The sequence below is a fragment of the Stegodyphus dumicola genome, chromosome 12 (genome assembly GCF_044657685.1).
Source record: "Stegodyphus dumicola isolate Sdum_Otavi_A_Nest chromosome 12, ASM4465768v1".
NCBI classification, from domain to species: domain Eukaryota; kingdom Metazoa; phylum Arthropoda; class Arachnida; order Araneae; family Eresidae; genus Stegodyphus; species Stegodyphus dumicola.
The window spans coordinates 33,641,119-33,659,410 of record NC_140779.1 but is presented as its reverse complement, the minus strand read 5'-3'; the positions used below and the strand labels follow the sequence as shown (position 1 = coordinate 33,659,410).

General features: G+C 33.3%; 1 protein-coding gene across 1 annotated transcript; it reads left to right on the top strand.

Moving 5' to 3' along the window:
- The first annotated feature begins 17,596 nt into the window (after positions 1 to 17,596).
- On the top strand, positions 17,597 to 18,073 carry LOC118189088 (histone-lysine N-methyltransferase SETMAR-like). Its single transcript, XM_035359637.1, has one exon. The coding sequence runs from the start codon at positions 17,597 to 17,599 to the stop codon at positions 18,071 to 18,073; it is 477 nt and encodes a 158-aa protein (XP_035215528.1).
- The last annotated feature ends 219 nt before the right edge of the window (positions 18,074 to 18,292 follow it).

Below are 18,292 nucleotides of genomic sequence, written 5' to 3'. Positions count from 1 at the left end.
ATTTTTCTATTGATTTGTTAAAGAAAACACTTCTGTAATCAATTTTATTATAAATATAACACACTAATAGTTCATATTTAAAATAATTAAACAGCTTAATTTTAGAAAAATAAATTAGATTATAAAATAAAAAGGTTGAATAACATGAAACCTGAAAGGGACAGACATTTTCGCCTACGATCATATATTTTAAGATTTATATCTAAAAAATTCAATTGATTTTTTTAATATTTTGAATTGTAGAAACATATTTATAATGCATTGCTCAAATTGAACTTTAAACATAATTTATCTTGCATTTTCTTTCCTGTCTTCTGGGACAGCCCATGTAAGCAAAACTGGAAAATAGGCCAAATAACAGTTAATCCATAATAAGTTAATTATGGGCTAAGATATAATCCTAATCTTCTCTTCAAACTTCTGCATTTAGCAACGTCATTCCTTATTTTATTACACAACCCGCCAGCGGCCGAGCGGTAAGGTCCCTGAACACTGGTAGTTCGGTCCGAGGTTCGAATCCCGCGAACGGGCTGGCTGCATGGGCGTTTCCGTGGTTTTCCCCATGTGTAACGTGTATACGAGCCAGTTTCCCTTAGAAAGTCCTCCACGAAGGCATCCCTCCTCTTAGGCAGATAGCCCTCGAAGCTTTGCCATAATCACACACACACATATTTTATTACAGAACGTTTGAACAGCAATTGCAGATCAGCTTCAGAAGGAAAATCACTTATGTATTAAACTACATAATCTCTTTTATTAAATTGCATGAATTTGGCTAACGTTTCTTAAACAAAAAAACAAACAAAAAAAAAAAAAAAAAGTTCCATGTAATAAAATATCCAGTACCTAATTTAGGTGTAATTTTCATCGGTGAAAATTACGCAACTAAAGGACTAACTTTTCATTTTCGATGAAGTTTTACACATGGATATTAAACAACTTAGTGTCTACTGTTAAGCTCACATAGGACGGTACTTGTTTTCAATTTATAATATTACTTTTTTTGGCTAGATATGTTTAATAATAATTTTTACGATTTAGTATTGGAAACGTGTACCATAAAAGTGTTAGTGCTCCAACATTTTAACGTCCACGACGCTGCTGCAGACAAAAAGTTTGATTATTCATGTTTATAACTAGATGAAAAGACATCAGTGAGTTTGAAACCTACAGCGGAGATTATCAAGCATGAGCAGGCTCATTCTGTGGGCTATATGGGCCATCTCTTAATAGTATTGAATCCCAAACCTTATTTCTTACTACTGTGTCAAATTAGATTTTATGGATTTGATTACTTAGGTGGTGACGAAACGCACTAGAATTATGTGCCTAAAGGGTGGGTTGCTCTCGTGAATGGCTTTCTAAGGGAAACAAGCTGTTTTTTATGTTTACATAGATAGAAAATATGTAAATACTTATATAGTCGATCTATTATGCAGAAAATGAATGGGTTATATTTCTAGCTCTAAGCAATCTTATACAGACGGTCACAAGTTGGTTTAGATTTCATGGATTTTTGTCTAAAGTTTAAATTCAAGCATATGTATATAATCTTTATAAAGAAAAAAATCAATAAATATAAAATAATTACAGTTTAAATATTAAATAATTGAAACACAACCCAAGTACATTTAACAACATTTTAAAATTTTCTGCATCTCGTTAATTTTCCCATAGAAATTGTCGCTGCATTTAAAAAGCAATTTGTATTAATTTTGCTATTTATAACTAAAGTTTAATTATTTGTTCTTTTATTTTTCACGGAATTCTATATTCATTTGAAGATTAGGCGAGAAATTGTAAGGTACATTTTCCCTCCATCCAGCATGTCTTCGTGGTGTAACGGTAGCACACTCGGCGCGTATTCGAGAGGTGCAGATTCGAGCTTGCCGGCCACAGAATTACGCATTTTTCTTGTCTCCTACTTCAAACGTCCTTAGGATTGACTCGACAGAATATTGCTGTAAATATCTCCAAGGAAGTTTCGAGAAGAAATATTTTATTTGCATATATTCATATAATAATTATCATAAATATTTTATATGAAATACCCATGAATTATTTTGTCAGACTATCATGTGTGTTGTTCTTAATTATTACGAAGAATATTTTTCACATAAAAACCGGATAAGGAAATTTGGCATGTGTTTGGTGATAATTATTTTTAGCATTCTGTCTCGTCGCCTAATGTGTCAATCAATTTATGACGAAAAGAATCCTTTAACATAACTATTCTTGGTATAAACGCTTTGGATTTTAATATATATATTTTTACAAAGCAGAAGAACTGAGGTAGTTTTTACAAAGTCTTCTAAAATAGCTTCATTATATCACAAAATCAATCTAAAAATCATATGTGATACTCGAATTTCCAAGATAAGATTGAATAGGCATCTTTGTATACAACCTTACGCCCACGAGACCTTATTCAAGGAGAAGAAATGGAGAATATTTTCAATAAATTTAAGAGTTGAGGTAAAGACTATTGATCAGAGGACGCGGAGTAAAATGAAATATTTATTAGTATACTAAAGAGAAAAAAGAATTATCGAATAAAAAATAGCAGTTCAAGAGGAATCAGTTTTTGCTGGTAAACTAAAAATAACCAGATGGAACATCATCTTGGGAAGCGGCAGTGAGATGAAAATTTGATCCTCATTTAGTAAAAAAAAACTGGTGAACATCATAAGGCATTTAAAAATTATTTTGACTTAAATTTTAATAAAACGTTTCATATACTAAGCCATATAGCCATTTTATCTTACTATCTTAACCTTTATCATAATATTTCAATGCAGTATAAATAAACATAAAAGAATGCATGATAGGAAGAAAAGAATAAAAAGATAACTAACACGCATAATAATCATGCGCGTGAAGAACTACAAGTGATTGGAAACGAGAAATCCTAAATTCAAAATGTGCCCGGAAACGAAGCGGACGCTCGACCTAATACGCTAACTATCCACTGGAGTGTAGGAAAAAATTCTCTTTAACATTTATTTAACAAGAAATAATAAGATCTTACTTTACATTAATAAATAATCAAATTTTATGTTATTTACTTACAGTTCATATAAAATGAAATGTGTTTTGCTTTCCACAAACTTGTATATATATATATATATACATATATATGTATATATATATATATATATATATGTGTATATATATATATACATATATATATATATATATATATATATATATATATATATACATATGCAAGTCTGTGCATATATATATATAATGTTGTATGATCTTAAATTCATTTAGTGCGTAGTTTTAAGATAATCCTACTATAATTAAACTTAGGAGACAATATAATCAATTAATCAATATTATTTAGTAAATAAATTATATATATATATATATATATGTGTGTGTGGGCGTGTGTGTGCATGCACGTTTGTGCATATATATATATATATATATATTCTCTTTACTCACATATATATATATTCTCTTTACACACATATATATATATTCTCTTTATACACATATATATATATTCTCTTTTTAGATAAAAGATATAAAATATGAAAGGAAATTTCTAATTTTAATTTGGCAGGAATCCCTTTTATTCCTCGTTTTAATTTAGCTCCTTCCCCTTCCCGTCCCAAAACTACTAATTGTTTATAACATATGACTTTAAATTGCATCATTTAACAAGGAAACTTATGAACGCGTAGCATCGTGGGTATTTTTCATCCAATCAACAGATCAAAATTTCAACAAAGAACCGAATCTATTGCTCAGATTTTTATCGAATGCATACTTATTTCCTCGCTTCAGCTTTCTATACTAGCATGTGCTAATCATCCTTCCGAATCGTCTATTGGTAAACTTGTACTAAACCATAAAAAATTGTGAAGTGAATATCGCACCCACGATGATGTGTAAGCGAGAAAATGTATCGCAAGAATTAGTTGTCCAGAAATAAATTATGTATTGCCACATCTGTTTGCGGTGCCATCATTATATCTACGCAATAAAACTCCCCAATCTCTTATACCCGGTCATCAAGATGTTTACAGAATTTATTACGTATATATGTAAAAGACAAAGAATATGTAAAAGATAAATTATAATTTAAATTTGCAGCGTAAATTAATTTCCCTTCTTCATTCTAAAAATGTAAATCGCTCTTTGCACAGCGTCATTTCGAGACTAATCCATGTGATTTAAGTCTTACATAATTTTGGTGATGTAAATGAAACTATAACTCAAACAGCCAATAACAGATTTACAGCAGTATTAATTGTCTAGTCAAATGTATTGAGAACCAAAACTAACTCAATCTAGTCAATAAGATTCCATCCTTGAACATAACGCACCTGTTTTCTACTCTTCGGCCTAGATGGACTGCAGTCTGCTGCTCTCTTCTTATTTCAAATCTGTCAACAATGTAAGCATTTTGAAATAGGCGCAAATAATGTGCCAAATTGTTTGTGGCCACATTATGTTTACTGAAATAAAATGAAGATTTAATCCGCCTCGGCTTCCAGTTTGCTCTTCATTACAGGTTCAACCTTTCACGTTCTGCAATTACAAAGTACTTTTTACTTCCTTGTACGAAGTAAAAAGGCAGTATTGCAATCGCAAAAATTTTCAGGCAGCATATTTCAACGAAAATATCCATTTTGATCGCTATCGAAAGCAATTTAACTATGTTTTTGCGTGACATCTGTACGTAAGGACAGAATAAATGACTCAAAAATTATACATCTGTTTTAAAATAAATTCTGAAGAGAATTTTTCGTGGCGTCTGTACGTACATATGTACGTATCTTGCATAACACAAAAACGAGTAGCCTCAGAACGTTGAAATTTTGTATATAGGACTGCTATCACATGTAGGTGCGAACCTCGTATTTTGGTTGCAATCGGCCGCACCAAACGTATATAAATATGTTTATATATATTTCCACTCTGTTACCCGGCTCAGTGATCTCAGTTTCTTTACCCTTATACGTTTGTAAATGATTGAATTATGTTGTTCTTATCATCCGATTAAGGTTTTTGTGCCTTTAGTAAATCTGCAAGCTCTATTTGTATTTAGTAAATCTGCAAGCACTTTTTGTAATTATAAACAATTTAAAAGTGGTTTCAGTGCGGTTATGCCTAATTTTTAAATAACATGGCGGACATGTTTGTTTACATTTAGAACAGCAGAATAGTAGATTTGGTGCCAATCTAGAGAGACTAAACTTCGAACAACAAAGATAATGGCTTCATGTATTACTGCGAATTAAATCATGCTTAATCCATTCTGGAATTTATTCGAGAAAATAAGTGTTTAAGATTTATTTCTTAATTTTGGATATAGCTATTTTGAGTTTTTATGTATTTTTGCCTTGGAAGTGAGAACTGAATTAATTGAATAGGAAATAGTGAATCGTCTGTGAAAAACTGTTTCCTTTTTGTTTTGTTTGCTTAATTTCTTTTATACATCGTTTTAGATTTATTATAGTATTTGAATAGAACATGTGGCAACGATTTGATAATTCTTAAAATGATATAGATTTTGTGCATTCTGAGTTATAATATGAACGAAGTATAATACTGTTAAGTGAACCTAGCGCCAGAGTGTCGCTATGGTAAACAATGTGAATTTTAAAGAATGCATTTATTCTATTGTGGTTTATGCGCTCTCGATGAAGTAGATTTAACTCAATAAGTTTAAACGAAATGCAACATAAAATGCGTATAATTTAATATTTCGTACAAGGAAGTCATATGGTGTACACTTCAGATTTTTTGTGTTATATACATATATATATATATATGAATTATCATCATAAACTTCATTAACGGTTTTTTAGTTTTAATTTTAATTTTTAATTATATATTGCGTTATAAAATAAAACCAATTTCATTAACATTGTTTTTTAAAGTTTAAATAAAAACTAAAACATTTATATAATATTATACCATAATGATGTTATAAATTGGCAAAATATTTATCAGCCCGTCTTTCGATGTCAAACGCTATGGTTATCATCTACTATGCGCAATCCACTACACATTTTACACGTTTATTACATGCTATTGAAGCGTTTAGCATTGCACTTTCGTTACGTTCCTTTAGAAAATTCTGGAATTATTTTTGACGAAGAGATGGCTTTTTTTAAAATATATTTCATTGTTAGATCGTCTGCTTATTTCAGAAAATAAACTTTTCTACTGAAATTTTACTCTTGTTTCTTAAAACTCTCCATGCATTTCTAACTGCAGGTGTTGATCAGGTGTTGGTGAAACCGTTCATGCGTTGATTAGATCTGAGGTGCATTCTGTGTGTACTTCATTCTGTATGTACTGTTCTGTACTTCACTGATGTATTTTCTAGCCGTTTAGATCACTGCATAAACGCCGACATTAGACTGCTGTAATTATGAACACTTACAATTTACTGTGTTTCCTTTCGGTTTTATAAGTTTATGTTTTATTAATTTAAATGTGCTAAAAACCTATGTATTATTTGTCATTTTAATGCAGAGAAGCTATTTCAGAGTGTGAGCAGCTAAGGGATTTTTTTTTTTTTTATTCTTTCATATACCAAAATAGTGTTTCCTACATATATTATAATAAATGAATATCTTCTAACAAATTTTCACATTCCATCTTCTGAAAGCTCGATTAGCAGTTTCACTGTCTCTTCATTTGAAAAACAGTTACTTTACATATATATAAGACTAAAGAGTTATTAGGTTATTTCGAAGGAAGACACATGGTAAATGTGCAATGCCCTCGCGGGACTCGAACATCGGACCTCTCGAATCCGCGCCGAGTGTGCTGACCACTACACCACGAAGAGATGCTTAGAAGACGGGATAAATACCTTACATACTCCCTCTTTTAAAGGGAGATTGGGGATTAAAGCACCCTATCGCCAAATACTAGTGGTGGAGAATCATCATCCACCAACGTTTTTAGTTCGAGCGCTACTGTATAATTATTAGGATTTCGATAGCATAAAATTGAAGAAATGAGCAAAGCTTTCGCCAAGACTCGAAACTCCGACCTCTCGAATACGCGCCGAGTGTACTGACCACTACACTACGAAGGCATGCTAAGAAGACGGGAGAAATACCTTATAAGACTAGCGACATTTATAAATAACTTATGCGGTTGTTTTTAAACCTATTTCCTTTCTGTCACTGGTCCCATCTTGCAAAATATTTGTGATAAATGTGAAAATTATATTTCATAATACAATAATCGAAATACTCTACCGAAAAGTTAAAAGTCATAGTTGAAAGGACCTGTGCTTTATCTGCATTGAATTAGCGATGACCCGTCACAATAATTCGAGGTAAACTGTTTTATAAAAATAAAGTAATTGTTCCCTTTCAATGAAATTTTATAAATGAATTTTGAATAGTTAAAAAAATCAAATTTTACAAAGCTTAAATTTGAAAAGTGAAGAAAATATGAACAACAAAACACTTGTGGAAGAAAGCTTTATCTGCTTTAGTAGCTCTAATGTTGAATATGGCAATCAGAAGTGATAACTTGCTCTGGTGTTAAATTTTTTTAGATTTAATTTTGAAAAGCAAAGGCGATACAGGCTATGAAACACATTTTTAGGTATGATTAACCCGCCTTTGTAATTTTATTGTTAATATCGTAGTTTCAAGCCTATGTTTTTTCACATTTTTATTACAATCATGCACACAAATTAAATTAAATTTATTTTAAAACTCTATAGTAAACAGGAAGCATTTTGCTTAGTTAACACAGATTTCATAAATTTTATTCTGAAATTAATGGTATTTCGAGAATATAAACAGAATAACTAATGCAATGATCTGTCTTCAGACATAAATTTTAATAAATTCATTAAAGAAATAGGCTCAGTTAATATAATTTATGCGCAGATAAAGCTAACAGTATATTACACGTGCTTTAATTTCCGAAATATTCTGAATGAACTTAAGAAGAAATCTAACTTGTTTTTAATATAATTCGAAATCTTTACACTTCTCCGAGCACTCTTCTGTATGTAAATATTTATACGTAAAAAAAAAAGAAAGAAGTTCTTATATCTCGGGTCACAAAATTTCCCTATCAGGGAACAAAATGTTTTTAACTTTCATTTTTATTTTTTATAACCTTCCGAAGTTCGCAAATTTATTTTGGCGTATGAGCTGCGAATTTGAAATGCAAATGTAAAAGAAAAAATAAAGCAAAAAACAGAAAATACTAGAGATGAAAAAAAAAAAAAATGTTTATTATTTTTTTTAATATTTTCTCCTTTTTGAAGAAAACACATACTATTCCCTTTCTGAGTTTCGTGCTGAAAGTTAAAAGTACTTTTATGTTATTCTTAAATATTTTTAGCGAATGGTAGATGGAAAAAAAAATAATGCTTGTTCTATCATCTTATAATTTGCAATCAAAAACATGTCAAATTTCATTTCGTGGCCGAATGCCTCTCACTTATTCTTACCGTAAGCCAAAGTCTATGTTCAGAAATTTAATGAGAATTTCTGAAGGAATTCTGTTAACATTTTTGACGTTACTCAAATAATAAATTCATAATGTATGACGGCATGAAAGCAACATTTACTTCCAGCAAATTCCATGAACTAAGTTTAAAGAAAAACTTTGCTTTTGTTTTACTTTGCCATTTATTTTTTCTTTACTTCATTGACTTAGCTTTTTGCTTGACGCAATCGTCAATATTCATGCTGTATTAGAATAATATAACGAAAAATAAATATTAAACTAATTTCACGTGTTGTCAGAAGTTACTAAACTTGAAGAATTTCAATTTAGATAAACAACTAGACTGAAATATTAAAATTCCTTTACTCAGTTTAATAAGATGCTATGCTGGCTATTTTAAATATATAGATTAAAATAATCAAATATTTATCAGCTGAAAATTCATATTTGATATTGAAAATTGAAGTAATGTCTGTTTTAGTTTCGCATAGTAGTTACCGTACGAAACGTATTTATATGTTGGATGAAAGTTATTAAAGTATGTTGGAATTATAAGGACGTGAATGTGTGTATAAGGTATTTCTTCCGTCTTCTTTGCATGCCTTTGTGGTGTAGTGGTCAGCACACTCGGCGCCAACTAAAAAAAACGTGGTGTATGATGATTCTTCAGCACCAGAATTTGGCAATTTTATCTCCTAATCCCCAGTCGCCCTAAGGTATTTCTTTCGCCTTCTTAGCATGTCTTCCTGGTGCAGTGGTCAGCACACTCGGCGCGTATTCGAGAGGTCCGTGGTTCGAGTCCCGGCGAGAGCATTGCTCATTTTCCACGTTTTCCTGCTTCGAAATAACCTAATGTCTATAAAAATTATCAGTATCAAATGTTTTACCTCGATCAGATTGTTTGTACTGTTCTTCAGAGTAGTTACCTTTTTCTCTTAGAAATGTTTTGTATTTCCAATCCCATCGAACATGGTACTATCATAATGCGAAAGAGTTTAGAAAAAGGCCACCAGCGTTATTCAGTTTTTAATCTAATCTATAAATTTAAAAATGTATTATGTGTAAGGCTCAGTTTTACGTTTTGTACCGCGAAAACCCAAAACAGAAATATTTACTTTCTACGTTTAGCAACAGTAGTTTCTGGTTAGGTTGTGGCCTATTAGAATAAAATATTGCTGGTTCATATAGCCTTGAGTTTGCGTTTTCATAAATGAATGCTAGTCTGCTTCATCTCTCCATTACAATATTATTTCAAGATATTTCCTTTCCTTATTCTTGACACTATATACACTAGTAGATAATTGCTAAAGACGGATCACAAGATGGCCTTGGAAATTGTTCAAGGTACAAAATGGTCATACTGTGCTGAATGCGTTAAAGTGCAAAAATGCAGTTACCATGCGCAGGCATTCTGGCGTAAGATGTCAATTCGAGATATGGTCACCATGGAGGGCGATGTAGGATCCCACACTTCATGGCATACTTTGCACAACATTATCCAACAGATGTTGGGACAATTTATCACATTCCTCTGTCAGTGCAGGTATGAGGTTGTCCTTGTTTATTGGAGGGCATTGTCGACCAGCAAGAATTTTGCCCAAAGCACCCCAACCATATTCATTGGGGATCAGATCTAGAGAACGGGCTGGTCATATGAGGCGCTGAATAACCTCTCACTCTTGGATAGCGATTGTTTGATGACATGTTGCGTTTTCGTCCATGAAAACAAATTTATCACCGACAACACGACGAAACATGCGAACATGAGGCAGAAGAACACCGTTAATGTATGGTTGGCCAGTCATCGTCTCAGCTGCAGCTACATGTATGGACGTGCGGCAAATGATTATAGTGCTTCTCCATACCATGGTACTGCATTTCGGATATCGGTCCTTTCGTGGATATTTTCTGGACCACTGTGATGCCAAATCAGTTGGCGTCTATAATTCGGTAACAGAGTGAACTTATTACGTACGTAAGCCCATTTCTATTTAGTTCCATTACGATGCCTTACAAATGGACGGTATGTTGATTTCTGGACAATGGAATTCACACAGTAGGACGGCGGGTGTATAGTCCTCCTTAATGCAAACGCCTGACTACAGTTTCTTGGAAGATTCGCTTGCCAAAATAGCACCAAGTAATGGATTTGACACCTCATTAGCTGTGCTGCCCGTTCCGTTTTATCGATTGGATAACACTATGTACCTATTTTCTGCAGGTGTCGTACTGCTGACACGACCTCCCCCATGTTGTTTGATACACATCCCATTTTTTTAAAAATGATTTCCAAAGCCTTGAAACAACACTGTGGTTGATGTCGAATTCCCTAGCAACACCTGTTATTTTTCGCCATTCTGTAATCTTGCCAATAATACTACCAGGCGTAAAGTTTACGTGATGTTGGGAAGACATACCGAAAATTGCAAGTTCGCCAATTGTTTCGTTCCCGTCAAATTGTGCTTTTGAACAACAACGTCAATATGCGTCAAATCATTTATCTCTTTTACAGCGCATCATGTGACTTTGGCAATCCAAAATTTGCATACGCGCAACACGTCTTACAGTATTCCGCACTTTTGCTAATACCCACATTTCCCTGCCTTCCATTTTGCGGTTGCTATGACTACTGTCATCCGTCCTTAGCAATTGTCCACCAGTGTATTTGAAAAAAGGTGTCTAGAATAAAATTCTTTCACAATTCACAATTTGGAATATGACCCCATACGGAAGACCCTTATGTTCTTCCTTTATCTTAATTTCCTGATTGTTTCATACTAATCAGCCCGTGACTGTGGTAGCCAAGATAACGTACCCCTTTGAAAGATAGGTTGTACACTTTTATTAGCCTTCTATTCGACAGCTACTATTATTAGCGACTATAATACAAAGCATTGCAAGCAACGCCTGGCAGGATCCTGTGAGGTGTAATTTATCTGGATATCTAGTGTGGCTGGACAATACCCACATTGCCAATGGTTAAACAATGGGTGTCCACCACATTTTTCCATATCCATATCCATATTAAGACTATTCTAAAATGAAAGAGAAATACAAAAAGGTCTACAATAAAAAAGATGGTTAAAAAAGAATGGTTAACGGCTTTGGCAGCTTAATCGTAAAATTAATCCCGTCTGTAGCTGCTTTCCTGGTCGAAAAATGTCTTTTCGAAGTCAGTATTATAAAGCGATTTTAAAATGTCATTGACTACAAGATGCATCCATTAATTTATACACCAGCAGTAAACAATGACTTTGATGCTAAAAAAGATTGAATAAATCAAATAAAACTCTTTATTAGAGTTCCAGAAATATATCCAAAAAATATATTTCTGACTTTTATGTATTAGCATAAAGCCTATTCCTACTTTAAATTAAAACTTAGAAAAACGTATTTCTTTGGAATAAATAATAATCCAAAAACATCTGCGATTCTAAAAAGCAGTTTTTGGTAATAATAGAAGTTCATATTAGAATCGAAGAAATTTGTTACGTTAAAAACTTTCTAAACAAAGTTATTATTATACTATTTTACTATGTAAAGGTATTCTCAAAATTTAAATAAAACAAGCATAAAATATGTGCAGAAGTTTGAAGTTTCTATCAATGTTGTGAAAGAATAAATTGTTTTCAATGAGAAAAAAAATATTGTTGTAAAATAATAAATAAAACAATGAACAAATGCAAGCTACAAATTTTTGAAAAGTCATTGACAGAATGTTACATGTTATTATTCGAATAGCTTAAGATTTAATTCATTTTCGCTCGAAAGACTCTTTGTACGGCAGAAATGCCGCTGATTTCTTTTATAATTACTTCAATTAACAAGCGAAAATGAAGTAATTCTCAGATGTAAAAGGACACGCATTTATAGCACAAGAAAAAAGAGCATAAATTCCTGCTACTGAATTTAATAAGCAAATAGTTATATAAATACTGAATTAGTTTATTTTAATAGAATATTAAATCATTCATTTATCTTTAAGATACTGTGATAAGTATTTTTTATTATTCAAACACTTTGTTAAAATCCTTGTTTTATTAAACAAGATAATAGAAGATTTTATTTAGTTATTAAATAACAAGATTTCAATTGATTCAGTAATTTTGTTGTAAAGTTATCATTTTTTTATTGATTTCGGCAAACGTTTAGGCATTGCATCTTACTATTACGATTTTAGGTAACACATTAAGAGTTAAATATTTTTTTTATATTTTTACCTATCTGAATTTAACTACCAACAGTAAATTTACAAACAAAACCTAACGACATCGAAAAAAAATAATAATATAATAACTAATAATGTAAAACTATAAAATATATTTTATTGATTTTTGCAAATTTTCATCCTACTACTATAATTTTAATTAAGAGATTAATATTTATTTTTTTTTTACATTTTTACTTATGAATGTAACTACCAACAGTAAATTGATTAAGTAAAACATCAATGACATACAAATACTTACAACTTCGAGTCCAGAAATTTAATGCATTTAGCTTTGAATAAGATAAAATTTCTAACCCTTCCACATTTTTTGCGCTTTAATATATAAACAGATATATTAAACTTTTAATTTATATTCAGTTAAAATTGAAGTAATATGAAAAATTTTTAATAGATATAATACTTTCCTTTGGCAACAAGTTTGATATTTTGCAAGAACCTTAAGCAAATACTTTTATATTAAAAAGCCCAGTTAGTTCTCGATCGTCATACATGCCTTTAAAATACAAATTATAAAACTGACACATATTTATTTGCATAAGCAAATCGGTTACCTTTATTACACTAAGGAATTTCTCTTATAATATGGGTTAAAATTATGACGATAATTATTAATTTAAACTCAGTGAAAGTCTTGAAGTGCTTCAGCTTTCAAAGCTTCATTGTTGAGTACTGTAAGAAATTAGAAAAAACGTTTAGGAATATTCATTTAGCCAATTTACTAAACCTAGCACTTACATAAGACAACTATGACTAAATAACTACTCTCAAATGTTTTCTTAATAAACATTATAAAGTATTTTTTGCCTTCTTCCAGCATGCCTTCGTGGTTTAACGGTAGCACACTTGGCGCGTATTCGAGAGGTCCAGCTTCAAGTCTCGGCAAGAACATCGTTTATTTTCGTGTATTCCTGCTTCAAAATGAACCAATTGACACCACAATATGAAAATGGCACCCTGCTCATGTTTATCTGTTTTTAGTAAAAATCCTGTATTAACTTATGAACTTATTGGTGCTTATGAATCACGAAAGTTAATCTGTATTATTTTTGATTATAATTAGCTCACTTAATGAGAGTTATATTAGACCTCATTATTATGTTATCTACATCCAATAGCATCATGCATTAACTGATTTAATACGTGCAATTCAGGAATTTTCACGTGAGTTCCATATTCTTACAGAATGTTTTAAGTAAAAAGAAATATGAAAAGAGCAGATTACTAGAAAGCAAATATTATTCACATTGTTTCACTAAATGTATGAATTTTTAATTTCCGACCAAAAACACGGTTAAAAAGGCAGAAGCAGGAGGGAAATATTTAAAAAATATTTCTTTTTTTTTTTTTTTACTCTGTTTACTAAATCATTCGTTGCTTGTTGCTATTTTGGAATAACATGGATTCAGTGATAACTCATGTCTCACTGCCACCGCTGTTCATTAGGTACATCTCTCTTCCAATAAAGGTTGCTTTAGATTCTTCATCTTTCCCTTCCGGCGCAATACATCTCATACATTCTTTGATGCTTTTTCGTACGAACGATCCTGGAATCCCTTCAATAGCAATTGTGTTTTAATTTCCTGCACTTCACGTTCTGCCTGCGTTTACTGACGATCAAGCAGAGTCAGTTTCACTTGAAGACCCTTTTTGAGTAATGGCATTCACTTAAGCAATAATACTTATTGTACCATCACTTGTTTTTGTGAATGCTTAGCCACTGTCGTAAATTTTGCATTGGTACTCAATCTTATCTTTACTCCCACTAGGTACTGGCATCAAAAACTACACTGGTTATCATAAATTAAGGAAAAATCACAAAAATAGCGATAACTCCCTCAAAAGTAAGCCAAATCGTGTAAAATTTGAATATGTTGCCAAGTAAGTGTAGCTGACTAAAACTCCACTATGCAAATTAGTGGCGCTGCACTCGGAATACGTCATCTGCGATGAGTCCATGTTTGAGAGCAAGCCCACATATTTCATTGGGAGAGTGACATCAGAAATCTTAGATAGCCAATTCGTAACACTGATCTCCAGGCAGCATTTTCCTGCAGAACTACGATAGAAAGCCATTGGGAGACTAGAGGCACGACAAAGTCAAACAGAAGTGGCCAGATGGCTAAATGTGAGTCCTTCTGTGGTTCATAGACTTTGGAGGCAATTTCGAATCATAGATTCGGCACCTAGGAAGTTCAGCCAAGGACGGCCAACTGCTACGACGAGCGCCGATGATCGATATTTGACATTATGTGCACTCAGGAATAGAACCGCTACTTCGACTCTTCTTAGATCCTTCCTTGCTGCAGCCACCGGAAGGTTGGTGTCAACGTCAACTCTGCGTAGAAGGCTTCACGAAGGTGGTTTGTATGCGAGGCTAACAACCTCGCATACAGACCACCGCTCAAGTCACGCCACCGCTCAAGTCACGCCATAGGGAGGACCGTTTGCGTGGGCACGACAACATGCCCGCTGGACGCCTGAGCAATGGAGGGCTGTTCTCTTTACGGATGAGTCCAGGTTTAGTCTAGAACGCGATAGTAGGCGTTATTTGATGTGGAGAGAACCTGGAACCCGTTATCATCCCTCAAACATCCGTGAAAGAGATGCATACGGAAGACGCAGTGCATGTGCTTGGGGTAGCATCTCTTTGGGTTAACGCACAGACCTCCATGTTTTTCCAAGGGGAACCGTGAATGCTCATATTTATAGAGATGACATCCTTGATGCTTATATGCGCCCATATGCCGGGGCAATAGGTGATGCTTTCCTGTTACAGGACGACAATGCCAAACTACACAGGGCTCGCATGGTATATGGTTATTTTCAACAGGAAAACAATTATGCGCATGGAGTGGCCAGCTCGATCCCCGGACTTGGATCCTAACGAGCACGTTTGGGATGCTTTAGGAAGACGCCTAGCTGCTCTCAATCCGACCCTTTAACCCTTGCCGCGCTTGCAACTGCATTGCAAGAGCAATGGCTCTCGCTTCCTATGGAACTGATAGACCGCATAATTGAAAGCATCAGGCATCTCTGTATGTGCTGTATTGCTTCTAGAGGCGATTATATTCCATACTGAAGGTACTTTTACTATAGCTAACTGACATCTTCGATTTGTTCATTTTATGCATGTTAATTTCTATACTACCATAATTGTCTGGTAATTTCTTTTTATGTTATTTGATACCTTACTATATGTTGTATATTGTGGGTACGTTTCATAAATTTCTATATGTACCTTTTTCAGTAATCGTGATTTTTGTGATTTTTCCTTAATTTATGATAATCAGTGTATATTTCTTCCTTCCGTTTCACCAAGTGACCCTCTTTTTTCCACAATATAAATTTTCATTACTCGTTTTACTATATTTTATGATATAAAACTCATAAACGAAGCATAATACCGCAGTAACAGCGTAAAAGGCATGAGAAACAATTTATGTATAGGTGCACTACCAGAATTTGGCTGAATGCATCCTACCAGAATGGGCTCTATGTAGGTCTAAACGGGGTAACTTTACTAATTCAGAAGTCAAACAACAACTGTTTAATAACTACTTTAATTATAGCCCATCTTTAATTATAGCCCATCTTCTACAAGCAATAAAATGGATTTAACTGAAGCTGCTGGTATCCGATTCCAAAGCCATATTAGTATCCCATTTCAACGTCATGCGTTTTCCAATTGAATTAATAATTTATATAATTTGAAAAATGTTTAAATTCATTTATTAATATATATTTTTAATATGTTATAACTTGTTTCTTAATTGAAAAATTATTTGTAGTTTACAAGAATCATTAAAAAATTGTATCCATGGTTCTAAGGATTATTTATTGCAGAGTGCCTAGGGCACACCTCTACATCATAGAAATAAAATAAGTGAGCAGAAGAGAAAGGACACATGATATTGTATATAAGGTATTTTCTTCTTCCTTTCTGCATACCCTCGTGGTGTAATGGTTAGCAAACTCGGCGCGTATTCGGGAGGTCCAGATTCGAGTCCGACGAGGGCTCTGCATATTTTTCACGTCTCCTGCTTTCACAAAATCCTAATTCTACAGTGGCGCTGTAGGTGGTGGATTAAAAAAGAGAAAATATTGTGAATGACAAAACTAAAAAGGTGGTGGATGATGATTCTTCACCACTAGGATTTGACGACTGGGCCCCCTAATTTCCAGACACACTTTAAAAGGGGGAGTATATAAAGTACAAACCGTGGGTGCAGCCCGACCTAATTAAGCAAGCAAGTTGGTCTTATGGTCATATTTTCCCCTTCCTTTCTGCATGCCTTCATGGTGTAACAGTCAGCAGACTCGGCCCGTACTCGAGAGTTCCAAGGTCGATTCCGAAGATGCCATTGCCTACGTTTCACGCCTCCAGCTTCCAAATAACCTAATGACACTAAAAATAAAGGAAAATAAATTAGGAGGAAGTCAACTAGAGAAAGTACAGGAGGGAAACTAAACTTTTAAACATTTTAAAAATTCAGAAAATTTAAAGGTGATTATCATGAGTCGATCGTGGAACATCTCAGTTTCGAGTCTTACTAGCCAATCACTGACCTAGGGAGAGCACAAAAAGCGCTTTTATTTTATTTACATACGTGTTTGGTATTTCATATTTAGCTTTGCAGTTTAGTTTATCATGTCAAATATTTGTAATAAAGTTATTATCGGGTTTTAACAAAAGTCTTGTGCAACAATCACATTTTTGTCAAATGATTTTTGGCATTTGAAAGAAAGAGACTTGCTTTAGTTAGAGACTTTTAGACTGTTGCGAAATTCGTAAAAACAAGTATAGTTATTATTAAGTACAAGGTGTCTGAAATGGAACTCCCACGCTACTAGATTAGAGACATCATTTACTTCCAGTTCTGTTGCAAAAGGTCAGCTACAGAATGTCACCAAATAATGTGTACAGCTTTAGGTACTAATGCTGTATCATATGATACTGTGAACGTTTGGTACCTAAAGTTCAAAAACAAGAGCTATGGCATTCAAGAAGCAGAGGGCTTTGTCTTGCTTACTGATGCTGATGAGCACCGTCTCCCAGAACTTGTAGAAGAAGATCTGTATGCAACCACTCGAGAGCTTACTAGGGAGTTAGACGATAGTGCCATGTCCATTAGGCGCGATATGTTTCGAATAAACGTGACGTACAAGATCAGTCGCTGGGTGTCACACGAGCTGACTCAAACAGATAAGAACAGACGTGTTCGGGTTTGCACAAATCTGCTCGAATATCAACGCAAAGACAAATTTCTGGACCGGATCGTCGCTTGTGATGAAAAGTGGATTTACTTCAAAAAGACAGGTCGAAAATTTCATTCTGCGCTCGACATCCTTAATCTGTTTTCGGACTCGCGGCCACAAAGTTTCTGGACGTAAAACGCTGAAAAACTACCAAAACGGTGGCAGGAAATCATAGATTTGAATGGTGATTTTTACCCGCATTAAAATTGCTGCTTTCACTTTTTTCCTAACTTTCTTACGAACATTTTCTGGCGGAAAACTTTCGTTTTTATGTTCGTTACAACCATATATTTTAATTCTTAAAAATCCTTTGAATTCTGTATAAAATTAACTTTGAATTCTCAAAATATTTTA